Below are 25,154 nucleotides of genomic sequence, written 5' to 3'. Positions count from 1 at the left end.
GGAGCTTCAGCGACCCCAGCCGCAACCGCCTGCGCCGAAGCCGCAGCGAGGACCACCCGGAGCGCCTGCTGGTGTCCACCCGGGCCAGCTCCGTCCCCCGAACGCATGCCGAGGAGGGCGTGATGCCCCCATCCGTGGCCTCAGGAAGACCACCTCACTCATCGCGGGGCACGCTGGAAACGCTGCAGCCCTTCGCAGGTAAGAGTCTTTAGCCTGATTCACACTTCAGGGAATATTGCATGGTTACATAAACTATGGTGGATGCGTAACCAGGCCAGTGCAGTAACAGCTCGGCTTGGCTTGGTATTGCCCTATAGTGTGAATTAGGCTCTAATTGGCCAGTCGGTCAATGATAGTACAGAGTTTTAGTTGACCACCCTGGCCTTAGCCAATGATAGTACAGAGTCTTAGTTGACTATGATGATAAGCCCACGCTGGCTGATGATTGATATGTTGGATCAGGTATTATAGAATGAAGTCTGTCAGTTAGTCATCTGGAAAAGTGGCATAGACAAGACTCTCTGTGTTACAGTGAGGGAAAAAAGTATTTGATCCCCTGCTGATTTTGTATGTTTGCCCACTGACAAAGAAATGATCAGTCTATAATTTTAGTGGTAGGTTTATTTGAACAGTGAGAGACAGAATAACAACAAAGAAATCCAGAAAAAAGCATGTCAAAAGTGTTATAAATTTATTTGCATTTTATTGAGGTAAATAAGTATTTGACCCCCTCTCAATCAGAAAGATTTCTGGCTCCCAGGTGTCTTTTATACAGGTAACGAGCTGAGATTAGTAGCACACTCTTAAAGGGAGTGCTCCTAATCTCAGCTTGTTACCTGTATAAAATACACCTGTCCACAGAAGCAATCAATCAATCAGATTCCAAACTCTCCACCATGGCCAAGACCAAAGAGCTCTCCAAGGATGTCAGGGACAAGATTGTAGACCTACACAAGGCTGGAATGGGCTACAAGACTATCGCCAAGCAGCTTGGTGAGAAGGTGACAACAGTTGGTGCGATTATTCGCAAATGGAAGAAACACAAAAGAACTGTAAATCTCCCTCGGCCTGGGGCTCCATGCAAGATCTCACCTCGTGGAGTTGCAATGATCATGAGAACGGTGAGGAATCAGCCCAGAACTACACGGGAGGATCTTGTCAATGATCTCAAGGCAGCTGGGACCATAGTCACCAAGAAAACAATTGGTAACACACTACGCCGTGAAGGACTGAAATCCTGCAGCGCCCGCAATGTCCCCCTGCTCAAGAAAGCACATGTACAGGCCAGTCTGAAGTTGAACATCTGAATGATTCAGAGGAGAACTGGGTGAAAGTGTTGTGGTCAGATGAGACCAAAATGGAGCTCTTTGGCATCAACTCAACTCGCTGTGTTTGGAGGAGGAGGAATGCTGCCTATGACCCCAAGAACACCATCCCCACCGTCAAACATGGAGGTGGAAACATTATGCTTTGGGGGTGTTTTTCTGCTAAGGGGACAGGACAACTTCACCGCATCAAAGGGACGATGGACGGGGCCATGTACCGTCAAATCTTGGGTGAGAACCTCCTTCCCTCAGCCAGGGCATTGAAAATGGGTCGTAGATGGCTATTCCAGCATGACAATGACCCAAAACACACAGCCAAGGCAACAAAGGAGTGGCTCAAGAAGAAGCACATTAAGGTCCTGGAGTGGCCTAGCCAGTCTCCAGACCTTAATCCCATAGAAAATCTGTGGAGGGAGCTGAATGTTCGAGTTGCCAAACATCAGCCTCGAAACCTTAATGACTTGGAGAAGATCTGCAAAGAGGAGTGGGACAAAATCCCTCCTGAGATGTGTGCAAACCTGGTGGCCAACTACAAGAAACGTCTGACCTCTGTGATTGCCAACAAGGGTTTTGCCACCAAGTACTAAGTCATGTTTTGCAGAGGGGTCAAATACTTATTTCCCTCATTAAAATGCAAATCAATTTATATAACATTTTTGACATGCGTTTTTCTGGATTTTTTTGTTGTTATTCTGTCTCTCACTGTTCAAATAAACCTACCATTAAAATTATAGACTGATCATGTCTTTGTCAGTGGGCAAACGTACAAAATCAGCAGGGGATCAAATACTTTTTTCCCCTCACTGTATAATGTTTTAGCCTATATACTGGTGCTGTATGTTGATTCAATGTGTTTGAAGCAATACATCATATAAATGTTATCCTCAAGGCATGTCATTTATAGCCATTAATGAAACTGCCCATCATTCTCCTCTCCAGTCCTGTCAATTACTTCATTAGCTAACATTTACAGCTAAATGTATCACATTTGACAGAGATTACTATACTAGCATGGCCTGTGTGTAGGAGTGTGTTCAAATAGACACATCACTGTCAGTCTACAGAAAACAACACACTCTATGTCTATTTGAAGCCTTGTTTTGACTGTACCTGCCCTTACAGAAAAACCACATGATTTCACATGTGAAATTTCACATGAAATCATGTAGTAAAACAGTGTTGTATTAAAACGTGTTTTTGGAACACTTTACATGTTTTCACGTGTAGTTTCATGTTATCACGTTGCTTTACGTGTTATCACATGAAAACATGTGTTTTTGGAACACTTCACGTGTTCACGTGAAATTGATGTGGTTTGTCCCATAAGGGTGCATACTGTCACGATCGTCGTAGGAGTGAGTAGACCAAGGCGCAGCGTGTGAAACAAACATGACTTTAATTAGTTAAAGTATACCAAACAAAACACGACTCGTGAAGTCCACGGTAAACAAATACCGACACGGAACAAAAACCCACAAACACAAAGTGAAACACAGACAGTTAAATATGGCTCCCAATCAGAGACAACCAGCCGACAGCTGACACTCGTTGCCTCTGATTGGGAGTCACACAGGCAAACATAGAAACAGACAACCTAGAACCCCCAACATAGACATATCACACATAGAATAAACACACCCTGGCTCAACAAATAGAGTCCCAGAGCCAGGGTGTGACAGTACCCCCCCCCTAAAGGCGTGGACTGCGACCGCGCCTAAATACGAGCAAAACAGGGGAGGGCTGGGTGGGCATTCCTCCTCGGCGGCGGCTCCGGCTCCGGTCTTGCCCACCACCCTCCAACAAACCCCCCATAGCGCCCCTGGTCCGGTCTGGCCCCGCTGGCTGGAGCTGGACTGGACGTAGCAGGAGCGGTAGGCTTCAGCTCCTTAGTGGAGCAGTTGAGCGGTACCTGAATTGGCACCGATGACCCAGGCACGGGTTGTGCCGGACTGACGACTCGCACCCCTGGCTTGGTGCGAGTGGCAGGAACGGGCCGGGCCGGGCTGGCGACGCGCACCGTAGACTTGGTGCGAGTGGCAGGAACAGGCCGGACCGGGCTGGCGACGCGCACCGTAGACTTGGTGCGTGGAGCAGGGACAGGCCGGGCCGGGCTGGCGACACACCCCGTAGGCTTGGTGCGTGGAGCAGGGACAGGCCGGGCTGGGCTGGCGACGCACACCGTAGGCTCGGTGCGTGGAGCAGGAACAGGCCGGGCTGGGCTGGCGACGCACACCGTAGGCTTGGTGCGTGGAGCAGCAACTGGCCGGACTGGGCTGGCGACGCACACCGTAGGCTTGGTGCGTGGAGCAGGGACAGGCCGGGCTGGGCTGGCGACGCACACCGTAGGCTTGGTGCGTGGAGCAGGGACAGGCCGGGCCGGGCTGGCGACGCACACCGTAGGCTTGGTGCGTGGAGCAAGGACAGGCCGGGCTGGGCTGTCGACGCACACCGTAGGCTTGGTGCGTGGAGCAGGGACAGGCCGGACTGGGCTGGCAACGCACACCGTAGGCTTGGTGCGTGGAGCAGGGACAGGCCGGACTGGGCTATGGAGACGGATAGGAGACCTGGAGTGAAGAGCTGCCACAACCCGTCCTGGCTGAATGCCTACCTTCACACACTCTGTGTGAGGCATCAGCACAGGACGTACAGGGCTGTGTACCCGTACTGGCATAACAGCACGTGACACTGGCGCAGGATATCCGGGACCGAGGAGAGGCACTGGAGGCCACGAGCGCTGAGCCGGCACACTCCGTCCTGGCTGCATGCCCACCTTCGCACAACACGTGCGGGGTGCTCGCACAGGACGTACCGGACTATGCCGGACCACTCGTGGCACAGTGCGCAGCTCCGCATACCGCGGAACCTGCCCAGTCTCATGCTGCCATGCCTGAGTACGGGGAGTTGGCTCTGCTCTCCATCCAGGCTCCGCCAACCTGTCTTCTGGCCCCCAAAACCCGGTGGCCTCCTCTCCTAATCTCCCAATTCGCCCTGTGGCAGCCTCCTGCTGCCCAGTCGCCCATGCCGTGTGCCCCCCCCTAAAAAATTATTGGGGGTGCCTCTCGCCTGTCCGACCACGGCCCGGTTGACGCCGCTTCTCCACTCCTGCCTGGATCTCCCCCTTCATCGCCTTCCGGTCCCGGACGGCCTCCTCCTTCGTAATCTGCCCCCAGCCGAGGAGGACATCCACCAGCGTTACCTCCTGCGTGTGTTCCTGGACACGCTGCTTGGTCCTGGTTTGGTGGGTTTTTCTGTCACGATCGTCGTAGGAGTGAGTAGACCAAGGCGCAGCGTGTGAAACAAACATGACTTTAATTAGTTAAAGTATACCAAACAAAACACGACTCGTGAAGTCCACGGTAAACAAATACCGACACGGAACAAAAACCCACAAACACAAAGTGAAACACAGACAGTTAAATATGGCTCCCAATCAGAGACAACCAGCCGACAGCTGACACTCGTTGCATTTACATTTTACATTTACATCGTTGCCTCTGATTGGGAGTCACACAGGCAAACATAGAAACAGACAACCTAGAACCCCCAACATAGACATATCACACATAGAATAAACACACCCTGGCTCAACAAATAGAGTCCCAGAGCCAGGGTGTGACACATACCTGATAGAAAGTTCAAGATAGTGTCACTGTTTTAAGAATAGAAAGCACCTTGATGATGATTCCTTGCAACTTGATGCTGGCTTCCTGCTCTGACAGTACAACACTGAATATTAATGCTCTAGAGTAGACTATAAATACTCTAAATAATACCACAGAAGTGCAAAGAGAGAATCACAAGGAATGCCACCTTTTTCTGTGGCCCTAACAGAAAAACAAATAATGAAGCAACATTGTCCCTCGGGGATGGAGTGTCTATGTTTAAGTGAATGCAGGGTGGGCTGTTCAGTCTGGCTGTGGATATAAAGTAACTTGTGTACAAGACTCTGAATGTGTACCAAATGGTACCCTATTCCCTATAAAGTGCACTACTTTTGAGTATAGCCATATGGACCCTGGTCAAAAGTAGTGTAATAAATAGGGGATAGGGTGCCATTTGGGACAGTCTCTCAAAGTGTTCCTCGTATATGAATCCAATCAGTGAAGTGATATATGTATTTCAGTACAGCAGGTAGAGTAGTTGTAACCTCATTATTACAGTACTTTCCAACTGCATGTTTTTATTTGTTTACACCTGAAATGGAGAGTGTATACTGCAGACCCTCCATAGACTCTAATAGGTTTTAAATGAGACAATTCTCAGTTGGTAGAGCATGGCGCTTGCAACGCCAGGGTTGTGGGTTCATTTCCCACGGGGGGCCAGTATGAAAAATTTATGCACACACTAACTGTAAGTCGCTCTGGATAAGAGCGTCTGCTAAATGACTAAAATGTAAATGTAAATTCAACATCATTTTTAGATTACACACTAATCCCAAGGATTACCCAGAGGAGATTATATGGTAACAAGCCATATATTGAGGCAGGGTGGGGGTGCAGTTTGGGGGGCACAATGAAACATGGCTACAGCTGTCTCTTTTGAATCACTTTCACATGTTCTGTTTCCATGTAATTTCACCAGTCTGTTCCCTAAAGCAGGAGCCACCTTACCAAGGGTTAGGGTGAGTGAGCCACCTTACCAAGGGTTAGTGTTAGTGAGCCACCTTACCAAGGCCATATCCATTCATGTGTGTTGTTTCTATCTGTACTGCAGGACGGTGAGAGTCTGCAAAGGGAACCTGAGTTTTGGATTCACCCTCAGGGGCCATGCACCTGTATGGATCGACTCAGTCATCCCAGGTAGGTTGCTTACAGCAGTGTGTGTGTGTGTGTGTGTTTGTGCAGACAGGCATGCACACATGCGCACAGACACAGACACATGGATACACACACACAACACACCATGTGGGCAAGTGTCAAATGCACAGACTGGTGCCAATCAAGGCATATTTATTGTCAACCTGTATGTCGTGTTGCCACAGTGTTCACACCAGCTATGTGCTGAGGCTTTCTGGAGGTCCATCTGTGAGCACAGACTCTGTAGCCTATATTATGTATCTCTCTCTCTCTCTCTCTCTCTCTCTCTCTCTCTCTCTCTCTCTCTCTCTCTCTCTCTCTCTCTCTCTCTCTCTCTCTCTCTCTCTCTCTCTCTCTCTCTCTCTCTCTCTCTCTCCAGGGAGTCCAGCAGATAAGGCGGGGCTCAAACCTGGAGACCGTATCCTGTTCCTCAATGGACTTGACATGAGGTTAGACAGCATTCGAAATGAGGCTTAGTCGATTTATATAGAAACATATGATTTACTGGTTCATTGACGTTTGTTTGTATGTTGTCAAGCCAACCTCCTCTTGTTGTATTTACTTCAGGCTACTGCTCTTGTTTCTTGACCTCAGGTAGCTAACTGTAAGCTTTGTATGGATTTGGAAACCAGTGTTCATATCTCACACTCTTGTAGTGACAGAATAATACAACTTTTTTTAAATAGATGAAAGAACAAGCATTACCTGACAGCTGTGTTGTATTGAATTGGTTAATTACTTAGAGTGTGGATAAACAGCAGAGTAGTTTCCTCTGCAGTGGTAGTTTGTGGTAGGGATCAGAGCCTTAGATACTGTAGTATAGAGACTTCAATATAAGGTTTTGGTTCCGGCCTTTTCAGTTGTTTCCATTAGAATGTGCTACTTTATGGGGTATTGGGCGGCGCATAATTGGCCCTGCGTCGTCCAGGGTAGGGGAGGGAATGGCCGGCAGGGATGTAGCTCAGTTGGTAGAGCATGGCGTTTGCAACGCCAGGGTTGTGGGTTCAATTCCGACGGGGGACCAGTATGAAAAATAAAATAATGTATGCACTCACTAACTGTAAGTCGCTCTGGATAAGAGCATCTGCTAAATGACTAAAATATAAATATATGTATGGTTCCAAAAGGGTTATTTGGCTGTCCCCATAGGAGAACCCTTTTTGGTTTAGGTAGAACTATTTTGGGTTCAATATAGAACCTCTGTTTAAAGGATTCTACATGGAACTCAAAAGGGTTCTACCTGGGACCAAAAAGGGTTATTCAAAGGGTTCTCCTCTTGGGACAGCCGAATAACCATTTTAGGTTCTAGATAGCACCTTTTTTTTCTAAGAGTGTAGTGGTGATCATGGTAGAGAGTCTGTAGTATATTGACACTATCTCTGTATCTCAATATGTGTCTGAAGGAGTTGTTCCCATGAGAAGGTCGTCTCCATGCTGCAGGGCAGCGGTGCCATGCCCACCCTGGTCGTGGAGGAAGGCCCCCCCACCTTCACGCTGGCCGAGCCCGAGCAGCCAGGAGGGCCAGGGAGGGCGTCCCCGGGTGGAGGCGTCCCCCGCTCCCCAGTGCTCAACTCCCTGCAGTGGGTGGCTGAGATCCTGCCTTCCTCTATCAGGGTCCAGGGGCGCACCTTCGGACAGCAGCTGGAGCACCTGCTCACTATCCAGGAGAGATACACCATCTGCAAAGCCCTGGAGAACTTCTTCCAGCATAGGTGAGAGGGAGGGAGGGAGGGAAGGATAGGGAGGGAGGGAGAGGGGGAGGGAGAGACAGTGAGAGAAATCAGAGAAAGCTACAAAATATGTCGAGAGAGAGTGAAAGAGAGATTGAAAGAGAGAGTGAAAGAGTGAGTGGAAGAGAGATTGAAAGAGAGTGAAAGAGAGATTGAAAGAGTGAGTGAAAGAGAGATTGCAAGCGAGTTTGAAAGAGAGAGTGAAAGAGGGAGTGAAAGAGAGAGTGGGTGTGAAAGAAGAGATAACCTACTGGTTTGAGAGACCATGGTACAGAAACAGGACCTTCAGCCCTACAATTACAGTGGCTTGCGAAAGTATTCACCCCCCTTGGCATTTTTCCTATTTTGTTGCCTTATCCTGGAATTAAAATGGATTTTTTGGGGGGTTTGTATCATTTGATATACACAACATGCCTACCACTTTGAAGATGCAAAATAAAAAAATGTGTGAAACAAACAAGAAATAAGACAAAAAAATAGAAAACTTGAGTGTGCATAACTATTCACCCCCCCCAAAATCAATGCTTTGTAGAGCCACATTTTGCAGCAATTACAGCTGCAAGTCTCTTGGGGTATGTCTCTATAAGCTTGGCACATCTAGCCACTGGGATTTTTGCCCATTCTTCAAGGCAAAACTGCTCCAGCTCCTTCAAGTTGGAAGGGTTTCTCTGGTGTACAGCAATCTTTAAGTCATACCACATATTATCAATTGGATTGAGGTCTGGGCTTTGACTAGGCCATTCCAAGACATTTAAATGTTTCCCCTTAAACCACTCAAGTGTTGCTTTAGCAGTATGCTTAGGGTCATTGTTCTGCTGGAAGGTGAACCTCCGTCCCAGTCTCAAATCTCTGGAAGACTGAAACAGGTTTCCCTCAAGAATTTCCTTGTATTTATCGCCATCCATCATTCCTTCAATTCTGACCAGTTTCCCAATCCCTGCCGATGAAAAACATCCCCACAGCATGATGCTGCCACCACCATGTTTCACTGTGGGGATGGTGTTCTCGAGGTGATGAGAGTTGTTGGGTTTGATGGCCAAAAAGCTAAATTTTAGTCTCATCTGACCAGAGTACCTTCTATGTTTGGGGAGTCTCCCACATGCCTTTTGGCAAACACCAAACTTGTTTGCTTATTTTTTTCTTCAAGCAATGGCTTTTTTCTGGCCACTCTTCCGTAAAGCCCAGCTCAAAGTTTCTGATATTTTTTCATAACCCAACCCTGATCTGTAATTCTCCACAACTTTGTCCCTGACCTGTTTGGAGAGCTCCTTGGTCTTCATGGTGCCGCTTGCTTGGTGGTGCCCCGTGCTTAGTGGTGTTGCAGACTCTGGGGCCTTTCAGAACAGGTGTATATATACTGAGATCATGAGACAGATCATGTGACACTTAGATTGCACACAGGTGGACTTTATTTAACTAATTATGTGACTTCTGAAGGTAATTGGTTGCACCAGATCTTATTTAGGGACTTCATAGCAAAGGGGGTGAATACATATGCATGCGCCACTTTTCCGTTATTTATTTTTTTGAATTCTTTAAAACAAGGTATTTGTTTCATTTCACTTGACCAATTTGGACTATTTTGTGTATGTCCATTACATGAAATCCAAATAAAATGTGATTTAAATTATAGGTTGTAATGCAACAAAATAGGAAAAACGCCAAGGGGGATGAATACTTTTGCAAGACACTGTACACTGTCTAGAATAAGTTACCATCATTTTCTCTTCATGCAAGGTTCTGTAAGACCACTGTATTAGCGTGACCAATGATTAGACAGCCAGATGACCCTAACCCCGCCAAGCCCCTCCCCCCTCCTCTCTGTTTCCATGGCGACAGGAATGTTGACACTCTGATCGTGGACGTTTTCCCGGTGTTGGACACGCCAGCCAAGCAGGTGATCTGGCGTTTTGTCTACCAGCTTCTGACCTACGAAGAGCAGGAGCACTGCCAGAGCAAGATATCACGTTTCCTCGGTTACAAGACTGCAGGTGGGTTCTGGGAGGTGTGTGTGTATGTGTTTGCTTATGCAAGTATATGTGATATCTGCGTGTACATTTGTGATTTTTGGGGGTGTATGTGTAGATATGAAAGAGAACGTCAATCTGTGATTGTGTCTGTGTGTGTGTGTGTGTGTGTGTACACTGACATACACACACTGTGTGTATTCTAGCGCCAGCCCCCCCACCTGAGCCAGAGCCCGCCCCCGAGCCCCATCGCCGTAGCAGCTCCATGAAAGTGACAGGAACCGCCTACAGGGCCAGCATGCGTGGGCGGAGCTCTGACGACCTCGTCATCGGCACTCACCTGGGGATGGGTACTTGCGTTTGTCTTTGTCCTTCATCTTCATCACCAGTAAAAGTAGCACCATCATTACTATCAGTGGCTATATCATCGTCATCATCATCATTATTATCACCATCATCATCAGTATTGTCATAAGTAGCATGAAATAAATATTTCTGACACTAGGTGGAGCTTTTGCTTACACCTACCCAGTCAAGTGAATGGGTATCAAGAAAGACGTATTTTTTGGAATGCCTTGAAACCTAATGCAGTATGTTTCCTGTAGGGATCCGTACTGATCCAGGGGAGATGGGGATGAGGCTGGCTCCAGGGGAGAGACAGTCAGGAGACGGGACGTCCCTCCCAGAGACCCCCAACAACCTCACCAACGTGGGTACCCAAGTGAGACTGAGAGAAGTGGTCCTGTGTGGCTCGGTCGGTAGAGCATGGCGCTTGCAACGCCAAGCGTCGTGGGTTCGATTCCCGCTGAGGCCACCCATATGTAAAATTAGTGCCCCCAGCCGACTTACGACTGTAAGTCGCTTTGGATAAAAATGTCTGCTAAATGGGATATATTAGAATAAGCATGACTAAAACAGTGGTCACCAACCCTAGTCATGGAGAGCTACCATGTCTGCAGCTTTTTGCTCCAGCCCTCACTATAAAACACACTGGATTAAATTACTCAAGGACCCAGTGAGTGGCTCATTAATTCAAGCAGGTGTGTCAGTGTTAGGCTGGAACAAAAGCCTGTACACTCATTGGCTCTTGGGAACTAGGACTAGTGACCACTGATTTAGATTGTTTCCTCTTTAGGGGCTTATCTTCTGGCTTTGATCTCTTCTATCTGAGTTGTTATGAAAGGGAATTTATTCTCTCTGTCTAGCTGTCTGCAGTGTATGCTGAGCTGGAGAACGTGTACTCAGGGAAGAGGTCCAAGTCTCTGAAGGCTCGCGCTCCTCCTCCTGCAGACAGTCTGGTAGAGCTGGAAGTCCTCGAACACGCAGGCTCTCCGTCCATGCACGCTAACACAGGTAGTTACTCCAACCGGTAACGCTTTACTTGAAGTGTTGTTCATCATGACGCGTCCAGGAAATCTGGTTAAAATAACTTAATTACAAGCAGGTTGAAATCTGAATTGTAGCTTGCCTGACATAGATGTATGTCTTCTAGTTTGAGTTGAGTCCACCTCTCTCTCTGTTAGTCAGTGGAGTGTGAATATGTTCACAAGCACAGGTAGCTACTGGGTATGAAAACATCTAACCAAATAGCTATAACAGCAGAAATTAATAGACCATGTATTGTGCATTGACATGATCTACAACCCTTGGTCAACATAATAGTTGATCAATGCAATGTTAGATGTTCTTCTCTATAGGAGCAGTGATGTCATTGTTCCTCTCCACAGGTAGCCGTAAGGGCCCCCCACCACCTCCCTCCGCCTGGCAGGAGCCCCTCCCTAGCCCCCCTGCCCCGGTCCAGTTCTACCCCCCAGGTCTCACCTCCCAGACCAGTGCCGAGTCCAACCCCTACATCAGCCTGGACAGCCCCCCTCCCTCGCCCCCCGACTACCCCGCCAGCCCACCCTCCCACGCCCGTCTCAATAAGAGGCGCTACACGTTCTCTCATCCGCCGCGCTCCTCCGATACAGACCGTTTCCTGGACGCGCTGAGCGAGCAGCTGGGTCAGAGGGTTGCCATCGTCGACGACTTCCTGTCACCCGAGAACGACTACGAGGAGGTAGGGTCGTAAAGATGCACATCTGTATAGAGCATTAGATGGTTGATTATGATATGTTTGACAAAGACAGTAAGCTGCTTGTCTTGCATGACTTTAGTGATTATTGTATATATATTCAGACCCCTTGACTTATTCCACATTGTGTGTAGATGAGGAAAACATTTATTTAATCAATTTTAGAATAAGGCTGTAACGTAACCAAATGTGGAAAAAGGGAAAGGGTCTGAATACTTTCCGAATGCACTGTATATATATTAAAAACAAAAAACTATATTTTAAGTGAGAATTAGGCATTGGTCTGAAGCCGAAAAAGAAAGGAAATTCACAAGCACAGCAATGCCTACTCCACCCATGCTCTACCAAGGTTTTCCAGCACACAGCTTTGACCTACTAAAACAATGTGTATGCAGGTTGCTTAGGATTCAAACCTTCTCAAACAGCCTAATTCATACTCTTAGAGGAGGTGCTCCCACAATAATGTGATTTGTACTGCATACAGTATTGGATTCTTCACACACCACACTAATCCCACTCCACTACCTTTCCAAGGTCCAAAAGTATTGGGAGAGTGACACATTTTTTGTTGTTTTGGCACTTTGGATTTGAAATGATACAGTGACTGTGAGTTTAAAGTGCAGACTGTCAGCTCTATTGTGAGGGTATTTTCATACATATCGAACCGTTACACACTTTTTGTACATAGTCCCACCATTTTAGGGGCCTAAAAATATTAGGACAAATTCACTTATATGTGTATTAAAGTAGTCAAAAGTTAAGTATTTGGTCCCATATTCATAGCACACAATGAATACATTAAGCTTGTGACTCTACAAATTTGTTGGATACATTTGCTGTTTGTTCTGGTTGTGTTTCAGATTATTTTGTGCCCAATAGAAATGAATGGTAAATAATGTATTGTGTCATTTTGAAGTTACTTTTATTGTTAATAAGAATAGAATATGTTTCTAAACACTTCTACATTAATGTGAATGCTACCATGATTATGGATAGTGCTAAATGAATCATGAATAATGATGAGTGAGAAAGACGCAGAAATATCATACCCCCAAGAATGCCAAGAGTGCAAAGCTGTCATCAAGGCAAAGGGTGGCTATTTGAAGAATCTCAAATATAAAATATATTTTGATTTGTTGAACACTTTTTTGGTTACTACATGATTCCATATGTGTTATTTCATAGTTTTGATGTCTTCACTATTATTCTACAATGTAAAAAATTTTAAAAATAAAGAAAAACCCTTGAATGAGTAGGTGTGTCCAAACTTTTGACTGGTAGTGTGTGTGTGTGTGTGTGTGTATGTATGTATATATATATATATATATATATATATATATATATATATATATATATATATATATATATATATATACTGGACAACAAATTATGTGAGACAAAACACATACATTTTTAAAACATAATTTGAAAGGCAAATTATATTTTTGAAAGACACCTTTTGAGTGTGGAAATTTTGTATAATTTTGTATAATCACCTTCTGGTGTAAAAACCATGGAAATAGACCAACATAGATACTGTAGTACAGGGTTCTTCAATTCCGGTCCTGGAGGGCCGAAACACCTCTGTTTTTCATCCTCTCCTTCTAATCAGGGGCTAATTCAGACCTGGGACACCAGGTGAGTGCAATTAACTACCAGGTAGAAATAAAAAACAGAAGTGTTTCGGCCCTCCAGGACCAGAATTGAAGAACCCTGCTGTAGTAGGTAAAAGCTGTGTGCTGGAAAACCTTGGTAGAGCATGGGTGGAGTAGGCATTGTGGTGCTCGTGCATTTCTTTTCTTTTTTCGGCTTCAGACCAATGCCTACTTCTCACATAAAACTTAGTTTTTTGTTTTTTATATATATATAATTTGTGTATTTCTATTAGGAAATTCTACCGTAAAGCACCTCAGACTATAAATTACACTGGAGCAATGGCCCGAGCCTTAATGAATCTATGTGATTGGTGGTAATGCCAGGATGTTGTCCAGATGAGCTTCCCAGATGAGGAGGATGAGGATGACGAGGAGGTGGGGGTGGATGATGAAGATGGAGACGGGGGTTTCATAATACCCCCTGAGCTGAGCAGCCCCAGCGAGTACCAGGGCAGCAGCGGAGAGGACGCCTCCTCCCTCACCTACTCCTCCTCCTCAGAACACATCCCTCCTCCCCCCATGACTCCCCCGCCACCTCCACCCATCCAATTCAATGATCCTCCTCTACCCCCAAGCTACACCGCCACCCCTGAACAGTCTCCCAGAATACAACTACCTTTCCGCCGCCACCCTGGGCCGCCTCCACCCCCTCCTCCTCGCTCCAACCCGCCGCCCAAACGCCAGTCCATTCACAAGGTGCTTCCTACCCGGGAGGACCTTCTAGCCCACGCTGCAATACAGGAACAAAAAGCGTACCAGGAGAAACAAGCATTACAGGAGCAACAAGCTTACCAGGACCAACAAGCGTTTCAGGAACAACAAGCTTACCAGGACCAACAAGCGTACCAAGAGCGACAAGTGTACCAGGAACAACAAGCAATCCAGGAGCAACGAGCATTCCAGAAGCAACAAGCATTTCAGGAACAAAAAGCTTACCAGGAGCAACAAGCACATCAAGCGCAACAGAAGCGACAAGCTTACCAGGAACAACAAGCATTCCAGGAGCAACAAGCTTACCAGGAGCAACAAGCTTACCAGGAGCAACAAGCACATCAAGAACAACAAGCATACCAGGAGCAACAAGCGTACCAGGAGCAACAAGTGTACCAGGAGCAACAAGCGTACCAGGAGCAAAATATTTACCAGGGGCACCAGTCACTGCCTGCCCAGTCCTCGCACAAAGCACACCCCCTGCAGCAGCTTCACCAGTCCCTGCCCCCCCTCCCCTCTCCAGAGGCAGCCCACACCCATCCAGACCATCCAAACCACCCAGACCCCTCACTCTACCAGATGCACCAAGCTCAACAACAGACTCGTCGTCAGAGCCGTCGTCAGACTCACTCAGCCACATCACCTCACAACCCCCCACGTTCCCCTGTCCATCCAGATCAACAGAGTCAGTACTCGGAGGCAATCTATCAGAGTCTTCATACACAGTCACATCACTCATCTATGGAGCTCCTTCACCAAGCTCATCAGATCCAGCAGCACCACTCCTCCATGGAGCTCCTTCATCAAGCTCATCAGGTCCAGCAGCACCACTCCTCCATGGAGCTCCTTCATCAAGCTCAGGAAGTCCAGCAGCACCACTCCTCCATGGAGCTCCTTCAACAAGCTCATCGGGTCCAGCAGCACCATTCATCCATGGAGCTTCTTCACCAACCTCACCACTCATCTACAGAGCTCCTTCACCAAGCTCATCAGATCCAGCAGCACCACTCATCCACGGAGCTCCTTCACCAAGCTCATCAGATCCACCAAGATCAGCCTGCTTCACTAACAGTACACCTGGATCAGGAGAGCCACCAGTCTCTTCAGACTCATCAGAGCCATCAGACTCACCCATCTTCCCAGGCCAGCCACCAGGGTCAGCAGACTCATCAAACTCGTCAATCTCTCAAGTCTCATCGCACTCACCAGCCATCTCCCCAGCGTCCCCACTCCATCCAGCAGACTTACCACCACACTCCCCAGATCCAGCACATCCACCACCAGGTCCCTTCCCAGCCCACTCAGCCAGAGCTCCACCAGATCCACCTCATCCATCAGCCCACCCAGCAGCGCCACCACCCCCAGCCCACCCTGTCCACCTTCCAGCCCCTTCCACCCCACCAGCCCACCCTCTCCACCTTCCAGCCTCTGCCCCAACACCAACACCAACCCCACCAAACCCACAAGGTCCACCCCTCCAACCAGGGTCGTCCTCAGTCCCAGCCCTCTCAGCGGCTACTCAGTCAATCCCAGTCTCACCACCACTCCCACCTCCAACCCCAGGCCCAACCTCAGCCCAAGCAGCATTCCCAGTCCCAGAATAACTTGGACCAGTTGGGGAAACAGGAGCCTCCTCCTCCTCCGCCCCTGCCCCCTCCTGGAACCCCGCCTCCGCTGCCTCGCCCCGGCCTTCCAAGGATGGACTCCAACCATATGAGTGTAAAGAGGCTGCGCTGGGAACAGGTGGAGAACTCTGAGGGCACCATCTGGGGACAGGTGAGTTAGTCACAAATTGGATAGGTGAGTTAGTCAGCATTGAGACAGATGAGTTGGTCAGGATTGGGTCAGGTGAGTGTTTGGACAAGTGTGTTAGTCAGGGTTGGGAAAGGTTAGTCAGCCACAGTTTGGACGGGAGTAAGTCAGGATTTGGACAGGTGAGTTAGTCAGCATTGAGATAGGTGAGTTAGTCAGGGTTGCAACAGGTGAGTTAGTCAAGGTTGGGACAGGTGTCTTAGTCAAGGTTGTGAAAGGTTAACTTTGTTAGGTGAGGTTGGATGGGGACAGGTAAATTAGTCAGGATTGGGACATGTTGGTCAGCCACAGTTTGGACGGGAGTAAGTCAGGATTTGGACAGGTGAGTTAGTCAGGGTTGCAACAGGTGAGTTAGTCAAGGTTGGGACAGGGGTTTTAGTCAAGGTTGTGAAAGGTTAACTTTGTTAGGTGAGGTTGGATGGGGACAGGTAAGTTAGTCAGGATTGGGACAGGTATGTCAGCCACAGTTTGGACAGGAGTTAGTCAGGGTTGGAACAGGTAGGTTAGTCAAGGTTGGGACAGGTGTATTAGTCAGGGTTGGGACAGGTGTACTCTGCAAGAAAATACAGGTGGGTTAGTCAGGGTTAGGGGCAGGTGAGCTAGCCAAGGTTGGAACAGGTGAGTTAGTCAGGGTTGGGTCAGGTTTTAGATTTACAACCGTTACATTTATTTTTTTATTTTTTACAGCAGTCAATTTCTGAAATGACAAGCATTAGCTTGAACTTAATGAGTAGGTGGTGCATAATGTACATAATGCCTGTTTTTAATCTGTGTGTTGCAGTTGGGAGAGGATTCTGATTATGACAAACTGAATGACATGGTGAAGTATCTGGATCTAGAACTGCACTTTGGGACACAAAAGAACCCCAGTGAGTATAATGTGCCCACGTGTGTATGTGCATGTGGGTGTTTGTGTGTATGCACGCATAATGCATATGTTAGTGTGCATACAGTATGTTTGCACATACTGTACATGTGTAAGTCTCTTCTACAAAACCATTCACACACCACCACCAATGAGTCAGTTCCTGCATAGTGTGTCTAATATGAATACTTCTTCATCTTGAGCAATGTGTGTGAATCCCACCATGGTTTTGAATTGCTTTTGATCAGTGGTCCCTCTGACGAATGACAGCAGCATTACCGCCATAGGCACTTCACTGACCCATTTAAGTCCGATACTTGAAATTATGTATTTAGAAATACATTGAAAATCCTGATATGGGCATTTTCTGCTCCTTAGCAGAGTCTCTTTCTCCTTTGATCTCTGTCTTCACAGTCTTCATTTCTGCCTCTCTTCTCATGTTTCTCTGTTTCCCTCTCTCCCTCCATCAGTAGACCATGTGCACTAACATGTTCTGTGTCAGTTTCTCTTCCAGACCCAGCCCCTCAGTCGGAGACCTTCAAGAAGAAAGACATAGTGGAGATTCTGTCCCATAAGAAGGCCTACAACGCATGTAAGTATGAGCGTGGAGAACACAAGGAGGGTGCTACATTGTTCCAGGCTGTGTTACACTGCACTTCAGATCTTATGTTATTGTTCTAATCTAGTCTGTGTTGACTGAAACCATGAGACTGTGTCACACTTTTACTGTGGCATCTGACCTTTGACCCTTTAATCTCTTGACCCATGACCCCCAGCCATCTTGATCGCCCACCTGAAGCTGTCCCCAGGTGAACTGCGCCAGGTGCTGATGACCATGGCCACAGAGCGGCTGGAGCCGGCCCACATCAAGCAGCTGCTGCTATACGCCCCTGACGCGGAGGAGGTCAAGCAGTATGAACAGTACAGCGAGGACCCGGCCAAGCTCAGCGAGCCTGACCAGTTTGTACTACAGGTACTGGGCCTAGACTGCAGTGGAGATGCTCAGCAGGTTTAGGGGATCGTATTGGATGTATTTGTGTTGTTTTGTTGTGGTGTACTGTGGGTGAAAGTAGTAGTAGTAGTAGTAGAAATAGTAATAGTAGTAGAAATAGGAGTAGTAGTAGTAGCAGCAGTAGTAGTAATAGTAGTAGTAGAAATAGTAGTAATAGTAGTAGTTGCAGTAGTAGTAGAAATAGTAGTAGTAGTAGTAGTAGTAGTAGTAGTAGTAGTAGTAGTAGTAGTAGTAGTAGTAGTAATAGTAGTAGTAGCAGCAACAGTAGTAGTAGTCGTAGCAGCAGTAGTAGTAGTAGCAGCAGCAATAGTAGTAGTTGTAGTAGTAGTAGTAGTAGTAGAAATAGTAGTAGTAATATAAGCAGCAGTAGTAGTAGTTGTTGTAGTAGTAGTAGTTGTTGTAGTAGTAGCAGCAGCAGCAGTAGTAGTAGTAGTAGAAATAGTAGTAGTAGTAGTAATATAAGTAGAAGTAGTAGTAGTAGTAGTAGTAGTAGTAGCAGTAGTAGTAGCAACAGCAGTAGTAGTAGTAGTAGTCGTAGCAGCAGTAGTAGTAGAACTAGTAGCAGTAGAGCTAGTAGTAGTAGTAGCAGCATTAGTAGTTGTAGTAGTAGTAGTTGTTGTAGTAACAGCAGTAGTAGTAGTAGTAGTAGAAATAGTTGTAGAAATAGTAGTAGTAGTAGTTGTTGTTATAGTAGCAGCAGTAATAGTAGTAGTAGTAGAAGCATCAGCACGAGTAGTAGTAGTAGTAGTAGTAGCAGTAGGAGTAGTAGTAGTAGTATAGTTTAATGGTTGCTCACAGTCATAGACTGAGACTTTGGTTATGTGTAGGTGTTGTTTCTGTTTCCTCCTTTGTAATTGTGTGTGCATGCGTGTGTGTGCGTATGCATAATGTCATAGATGCTGTCAGTACCAGAGTACAAGACTCGTCTGAGAAGCCTCCACTTCAAAAGCACCCTGCAGGAGAAGACAGAGGAGATGAGGGGGGGCTATGACTGCATCTACAACGCCTCCATGGAGCTCAAGACCAGCAAGAAACTGGCCAAGATACTGGAGGTATACAATTCTGTACTCTGACATGCAGGGGCGCAACTTTGGTTTTAGAAGTGGGGGGGACATAACTTGGTGGGGGGTCTGCTGATCCTCCCATTTTTGGGGGCATCTAAAGCTCTTTTCCTGCATTTCTACAGTCTAATATGACCCATGGCCCTTCTAGCCATCTCTATTTAGAACAACATAAAGTAAGCAAAAATGCACAGTCATCAAGCTAGGTAAGAGATCATTATTAAATATGTTAAAGTGATTGATAAGACTGAACTAGATCAAAGATAATTCAATAATACATATTTTGTTGCACCTTTAACCAATAGCCTAACAAATGAACAACTCTTACAAATAAAATACAAAGACTTTTGATTGTCTTTATTAAGACATCCTCTATATCAAATTTCAGCCAGACCGCCAGCCAGCCCGAGCCGCCTGCACGCCCAACCCCCACCAGTCTAGTTAATAACTCAACTCTCTCCCCAACACAACTTCCTTCCTATCTTTTTTTTTTATGTCTCAAGGGAAAGGTTTGGAAAACAAAAGTTGAATGAAAACACATATACACCTGCACATTAAGACACAGAAACAGTACACCCTCCATATAATTAATACCATAGGCCTAATATGACTGTAGAGCTCTTTTTACTTGCATACAATATAGCTGGGTCACCCAATCCTGTCCCTAGGGGTCTACGGCCCTGCAGCGCCCCAACCCAGCACACTCCACTCAGCTTTAGGATCTTAGTGAAACATTAATTATTGGTTTCAGGTGTGTTAGGCCAAGGCCAAAGTGTCAACCAACAGTACGGCAGACCCCCAGGGCCAGGACTGAGCAGCCCAGCAGCTAGGGATTGCCTAAATAGGTATCTCCCCTGAAAGTGGGCATGTTTTCAATACAGACTCCTTTTGTCGTACATATAAGGCATCCAGACCTTATGAAAGTTGCACAGTATACCCTTAATCTTGTAATACATCAAATACATAAAATCTAGTGATACATAACTTAACATTTCTTCCATCCATTGTGGGAGGATAACCAACCTTCCAATTAATGGCAATGCATTTCTTAGCCCCTTTAAATGCTAGGTTACACAGTTTCTTCTGATAATAGTCTCCAGTGTCAACATTTCCAAGCAAACAAAAACAGGGAGAAGGGAGAATCTGTAGACATGCTGAGATAAAAGAACGTACTCTTTGCCAGAATTCAGCCAGCCTTCACAAGACCATAACATATGCAAATATGTCCCCTTTTGTGTTTTACACCACCAGCAGAATAGTTACATTTGTGTGCATGATATTCCGTTTCACTGGCATATAGTACGTTCTATGGATGGTCTTAAACTGCAGTCATTTATGTCTTGGATTATATGAACATAACTGGGCATTCTAACATATCTGTCTCCATTATCATCAATAGTGTCTCCCAGGTCTTCCTCACATTTTTGTTTTACTTGTTGTGTCATCGGGAAAAGCCTCTATCAACCCTTGATACAGTTTGGAAAACAACTTTAGAGGTTTGTCGGACTGCCTTAAAATAATTTAAATCTTTAATTAAATCTTAAATCTTAATTGTATTGGTGTACATTTATACATTATATTATCTATGAATAGAATCAATGGTTCAACAATTGAAATAACCATTATTCCCAGATCCCAGACTGTAGCCTACCCATCAACTCAAGGTGGAACTTTGTATCCATTCACTGATTGTTATAATATACTGCAAAATTCAACTGAGCTCTGTAGACTGGCCTTCCGATCCTGCAGGGACACCTGTCACCATCTCATCCTGCTAAGACATGATGTAAATGTAAATACTGACTTGTGCACCATGACAGTGAAGCCTGTAGAGCTGTGTATTTATTTTATTTTTTTAACTAGGCAAGTCAGTTAAGAACAAATTCTTATTTACAATGACGGCCTACACCGGCCAAACCTGGACGATGCTGGGTCAATTGTGCGCCGCCCTATGGGACTCCCAATCACGGCCGGTTGTGATACAGCCTGGAATCGAACCAGGGGGTCTGTAGTGACGCCTCAAGCACTGAGATGCAGTGCCTTAGACCGCTGCGCCACTCGGGAGTATACTGTGTCTGTGTGAAAAGTAGTGAATTAGCTAGGAAAACTGACAGATCAATAATGTAACATTGCTATACTGACTAATAAAAACTCACATTTCGCTGAAAAAACTTCCGAATATTTTTTTAATTTTTTTATTTAACCTTTATTTAACCAGGTAAGCCAGTTGAGAACAAGTTCTCATTTACAACTGCGACCTGGCCAAGATAAAGCAAAGCAGTGCGATAAAAACAACAACACAGAGTTACATATGGGGTAAAAAAAAACATAAAGTCAAAAATACAACAGAAAATATATATACAGTGTGTGCAAATGTAGCAAGTTATGGAGGTAAGGCAATAAATAGGCTATAGTGCAAAATAATTACAATTAGTATTAACACTGGAATGCTAGATGTGCAAGAGATTATGTGCAAATAGAGATACTGGGGTGCAAAAGAGCAAAATAAATAACAATATAGGGATGAGGTAGTTGGGTGGGCTAATTTCAGATGGGCTGTGTACAGGTGCAGTGATCGGTAAGGTGCTCTGACAACTGATGCTTAAAGTTAGTGAGGGAGATAAGAGTCTCCAGCTTCAGAGATTTTTGCAATTCGTTCCAGTCATTGGCAGCAGAGAACTGGAAGGAATGGCGGCCAAAGGAGGTGTTGGCTTTGGGAATGACCAATTGAGATATATTTGCTGGAGCACAGACTACGGGTGGGTGCTGCTATGGTGACCAATGAGCTAAGATAAGGCGGGGATTTGCCTAGCAGTGATTTATAGATGGCCTGGAGCCAGTGGGTTTGACGACGAACATGTAGTGAGGACCAGCCAACAAGAGCGTACAGGTCACAGTGGTGGGTAGTGTATGGGGCTTTGGAGACAAAACGGATGGCACTGTGATAGACTACATCCAATTTGCTGAGTAGAGTGTTGGAGGCTATTTTGTAAATGACATCGCCGAAGTCAAGGATCGGTAGGATAGTCAGTTTTACGAGGGCATGTTTGGCAGCATGAGTGAAGGAGGCGATGTCATTTACAATATTGGTCTTCAGTCGTTTGGCCGCTGGTTTCATCATTTGATTCAGGTCAAGTGTGATTGAGGCAAAAATAATAGCTAAAGTTAGTTAGCTAGCTAGCTAACGTTAGCTAACTTTTGACTAGCTCTGCTAACTAATGGTACAATGATACATCATCAAATTACTACTGTTGAAACGGGACAAAACAAAGGCTACAAAACATTTCCATACACACAACAGCTGTGAGATACTGCCACCTGACAGATAGCTAGGGGCTAGCTAGAGCTAAACTGGCTGTGGTAGCTACTAGCTAGCTAACTAGCTGCTAGTAGGTCATTCACTTCAGTCGAGAGGGGATGAACATTAACTAACGGAACATGTCAGTTATACTACTAGCTCAGCACTGGGAGTAAATATGTATTTTTCTGTCAAACAGCAGTTACCTTGCCTGCTAGATCAGTCAACTAAAGAGTAGGCAGTTTCTGCTCTGCTTTCTTTTACAACTCTGAGAAAAAGCGTAGCACAGACAGCAGCTGCCTCTGTTCATCTCTCCCGTGCTGGTCCTATACGCCAGCCTTTTAGAAGCTTTGCCTTCATACAGCATGTCTGGATGCTCTGTGGTGTCTGTGCGGTCCTAAATCAAGCTGGCTGAAACCGGAAAACAGCCTACCTGACCGCTCTGAGGCGTCCGCATGGTCCTAAAGCACACCGGAGCCACGTTTTGTATCACAGAGCAACTATAAATCTGGGGGGGACAAAAATGCAATTTCAGAATGTGGGGGGGTCATGTCCCCAGTGAAAGTTGCGCCCCTGCTGACATGTACAATCACCAGGAAGAGCTACGCAACTTCTTCAACTTGAACCTGTCACCCGCCAGCATGATTCCACAGAAAACACTGCTACTCCTACTGCTCTTTCCTCGTCAAACCATGTGTTCTCGCATACCCCGAGAGCATCTGGTCAGCGCGGCGGTGGCACAGGAATCCTCATCTCTCCAAAGTGGACATTCTCTCTTTTTCCCCTGACCCATCTGTCTATCTCCTCATTTGAATTCCATGCTGTCACAGTCACTAGCCCATTCAAGCTTAACATCCTTGTCATTTATCGCCTTCCAGGTTCCCTTGGAGAGTTCATCAATGAGCTTGACGCCTTGATAAGTTCCTTTCCTGAGGATGGCTCACCCCTCACAGTTCTGGGTGACTTTAACCTCCCTATGTCTGCCTTTGACTCATTTCTCTCTGCCTCCTTCTTTCCACTCCTTTCCTCTTTTGACCTCACCCTCTCACCGCCCCCCCCCCTACTCACAAGGCAGGCAATACGCTTGACCTCATCTTTACTAGATGCTGTTCTTCTACTAATCTCACTGCAACACCCCTCCAAGTCGCCGACCACTACTTTGTATCCTTTTCTCTCTCGCTCTCCTCCAACACTACTCACTCTGCCCCTACTCAGATGGTAATGTGCCGTCGCAACCTTCGCTCTCTCTCTCCCGCTACTCTCTCCTCTTCCATCCTATCATCTCTTCCCTCTGCTAAATCCTTCCCCCTCCGATCTCCTGATTCTGCCTCCTCAACCTTCCTCTCCTCCCTTTCTGCATCTTTTGACTCTCTATGTCCCCTATCCTCCCGGCCGGCTCGGTCCTCCCCTCCTGCTCCGTGGCTTGACGACTCATTGCGAGCTCACAGAAGAGGGCTCCGGGCAGCCGATCGGAAATGGAGGAAAACTAGACTCTCTGCGGACCTGTCATCTTTTCACTCCCTCCTCTCTACATTCTCTTCCTCTGTTTCCGCTGCTAAAGCCACTTTCTACCACTCTACATTTCAAGCCTCTGCCTCTAACCCTAGGAAGCTCTTTGCCACCTTCTCCTCCCTGCTGAATCCTCCTCCTCCTCCCCCTCCCTCCTCCCTCTCTGTGGATGACTTCGTCAACCATTTTGAAAAGAAGGTTGACGACATCCGATCCTAATTTATTAAGTAAAATGACACCGCTGGTCCTGCTCACACTGCCCTACCCTATGCTTTGACTTCTTTCTCCCCTCTCTCTCCAGATGAAATCTTGCGACTTGTGACGGCCGGCCGCCCAACAACCTGCCCGCTTGACCCTATCCCCTCCTCTCTTCTCCAGACCATTTCCGGAGACCTTCTCCCTTACCTCACCTCGCTCATCAACTCATCCTTGACCGCTGGCCATGTCCCTTCCGTCTTCAAGAGAGCGAGAGTTGCACCCCCCTCCTCAAAAAACCTACACTCGATCCCTCCGATGTCAACAACTACAGACCAGTATCCCTTCTTTCTTTTCTCTCCAAAACTCTTGAGCGTGCCGTCTCTAGCCAAGTCTCCTGCTATCTCTCTCAGAATGACCTTCTTGATCCAAACCAGTCAGGTTTCAAGACTGGTCATTCAACTGAGACTGCTCTTCTCTGTGTCACGGAGGCTCTCTGCACTGCAAAGCTAACTCTCTCTCCTCTGCTCTTATCCTTCTAGACCTATCCGCTGCCTTTGATACTGTGAACCATCAGATCCTCTTCTCCACCCTCTCCGAGTTGGGCATCTCCGGCGCTGCTCACTCTTGGATTGCGTTCTACCTGACAGGTCGCTCCTACCTGGTAGCGTGGCGAGAATCTGTCTCCGCACCACGTGCTCTCACCACAGGTGTCCCCCAGGGCTCAGTTCTAGGCCCTCTCCTATTCTCTCTATACACCAAGTCACTTGACTCTGTCATATCCTCACATGGTCTCTCCTATCATTGCTACGCAGACGACACACAATTAATTTTCTCCTTTCCCCCTTCTGATAACCAGGTGGCGAATCGTATCTCTGCATGTCTGGCAGACATATCAGTGTGGATGTCGGATCACCACCTCAAGCTGAACCTCGGCAAGACGGAGCTGCTCTTCCTCCCTGGGAAGGACTGCCCGCTCCATGATCTCGCCATCACGGTTGACAACTCCATAGTGTCCTCCTCCCAGTGTGCAAAGAGCCTTGGCGTGACCCTGGACAACACCCTGTCGTTCTCTGCTAACATCAAAGCGGTGACCCGATCATGCAGGTTCATGCTCTACAACATTCGCAGAGTACGACCCTAC

At 46.7% G+C, this 25,154-nt stretch overlaps 1 protein-coding gene across 1 annotated transcript in view; it reads left to right on the top strand.

Moving 5' to 3' along the window:
• The window catches only part of LOC121570740 (delphilin-like), a 92,452-nt gene that overhangs the window by 64,756 nt on the left and 2,542 nt on the right, over positions 1-25,154 (top strand). The window contains 15 exon segments of the mRNA XM_045221007.1: positions 1-119; positions 122-198; positions 6,039-6,124; positions 6,501-6,570; positions 7,525-7,833; positions 9,691-9,842; positions 10,025-10,168; positions 10,424-10,527; positions 11,024-11,171; positions 11,546-11,877; positions 13,872-16,034; positions 16,852-16,939; positions 17,438-17,527; positions 17,712-17,908; positions 18,844-18,999. The exon segment at positions 1-119 is cut by the window's left edge and continues 77 nt beyond it. Coding sequence (XP_045076942.1) covers positions 1-119; positions 122-198; positions 6,039-6,124; positions 6,501-6,570; positions 7,525-7,833; positions 9,691-9,842; positions 10,025-10,168; positions 10,424-10,527; positions 11,024-11,171; positions 11,546-11,877; positions 13,872-16,034; positions 16,852-16,939; positions 17,438-17,527; positions 17,712-17,908; positions 18,844-18,999 — 4,235 coding nt within the window.

The sequence above is a fragment of the Coregonus clupeaformis genome, chromosome 7 (assembly GCF_020615455.1).
Source record: "Coregonus clupeaformis isolate EN_2021a chromosome 7, ASM2061545v1, whole genome shotgun sequence".
Taxonomy (NCBI): Eukaryota; Metazoa; Chordata; class Actinopteri; order Salmoniformes; family Salmonidae; genus Coregonus; species Coregonus clupeaformis.
The sequence above is the reverse complement of the archived record's forward strand: the minus strand, read 5'-3'. Positions and strand labels throughout refer to the sequence as shown.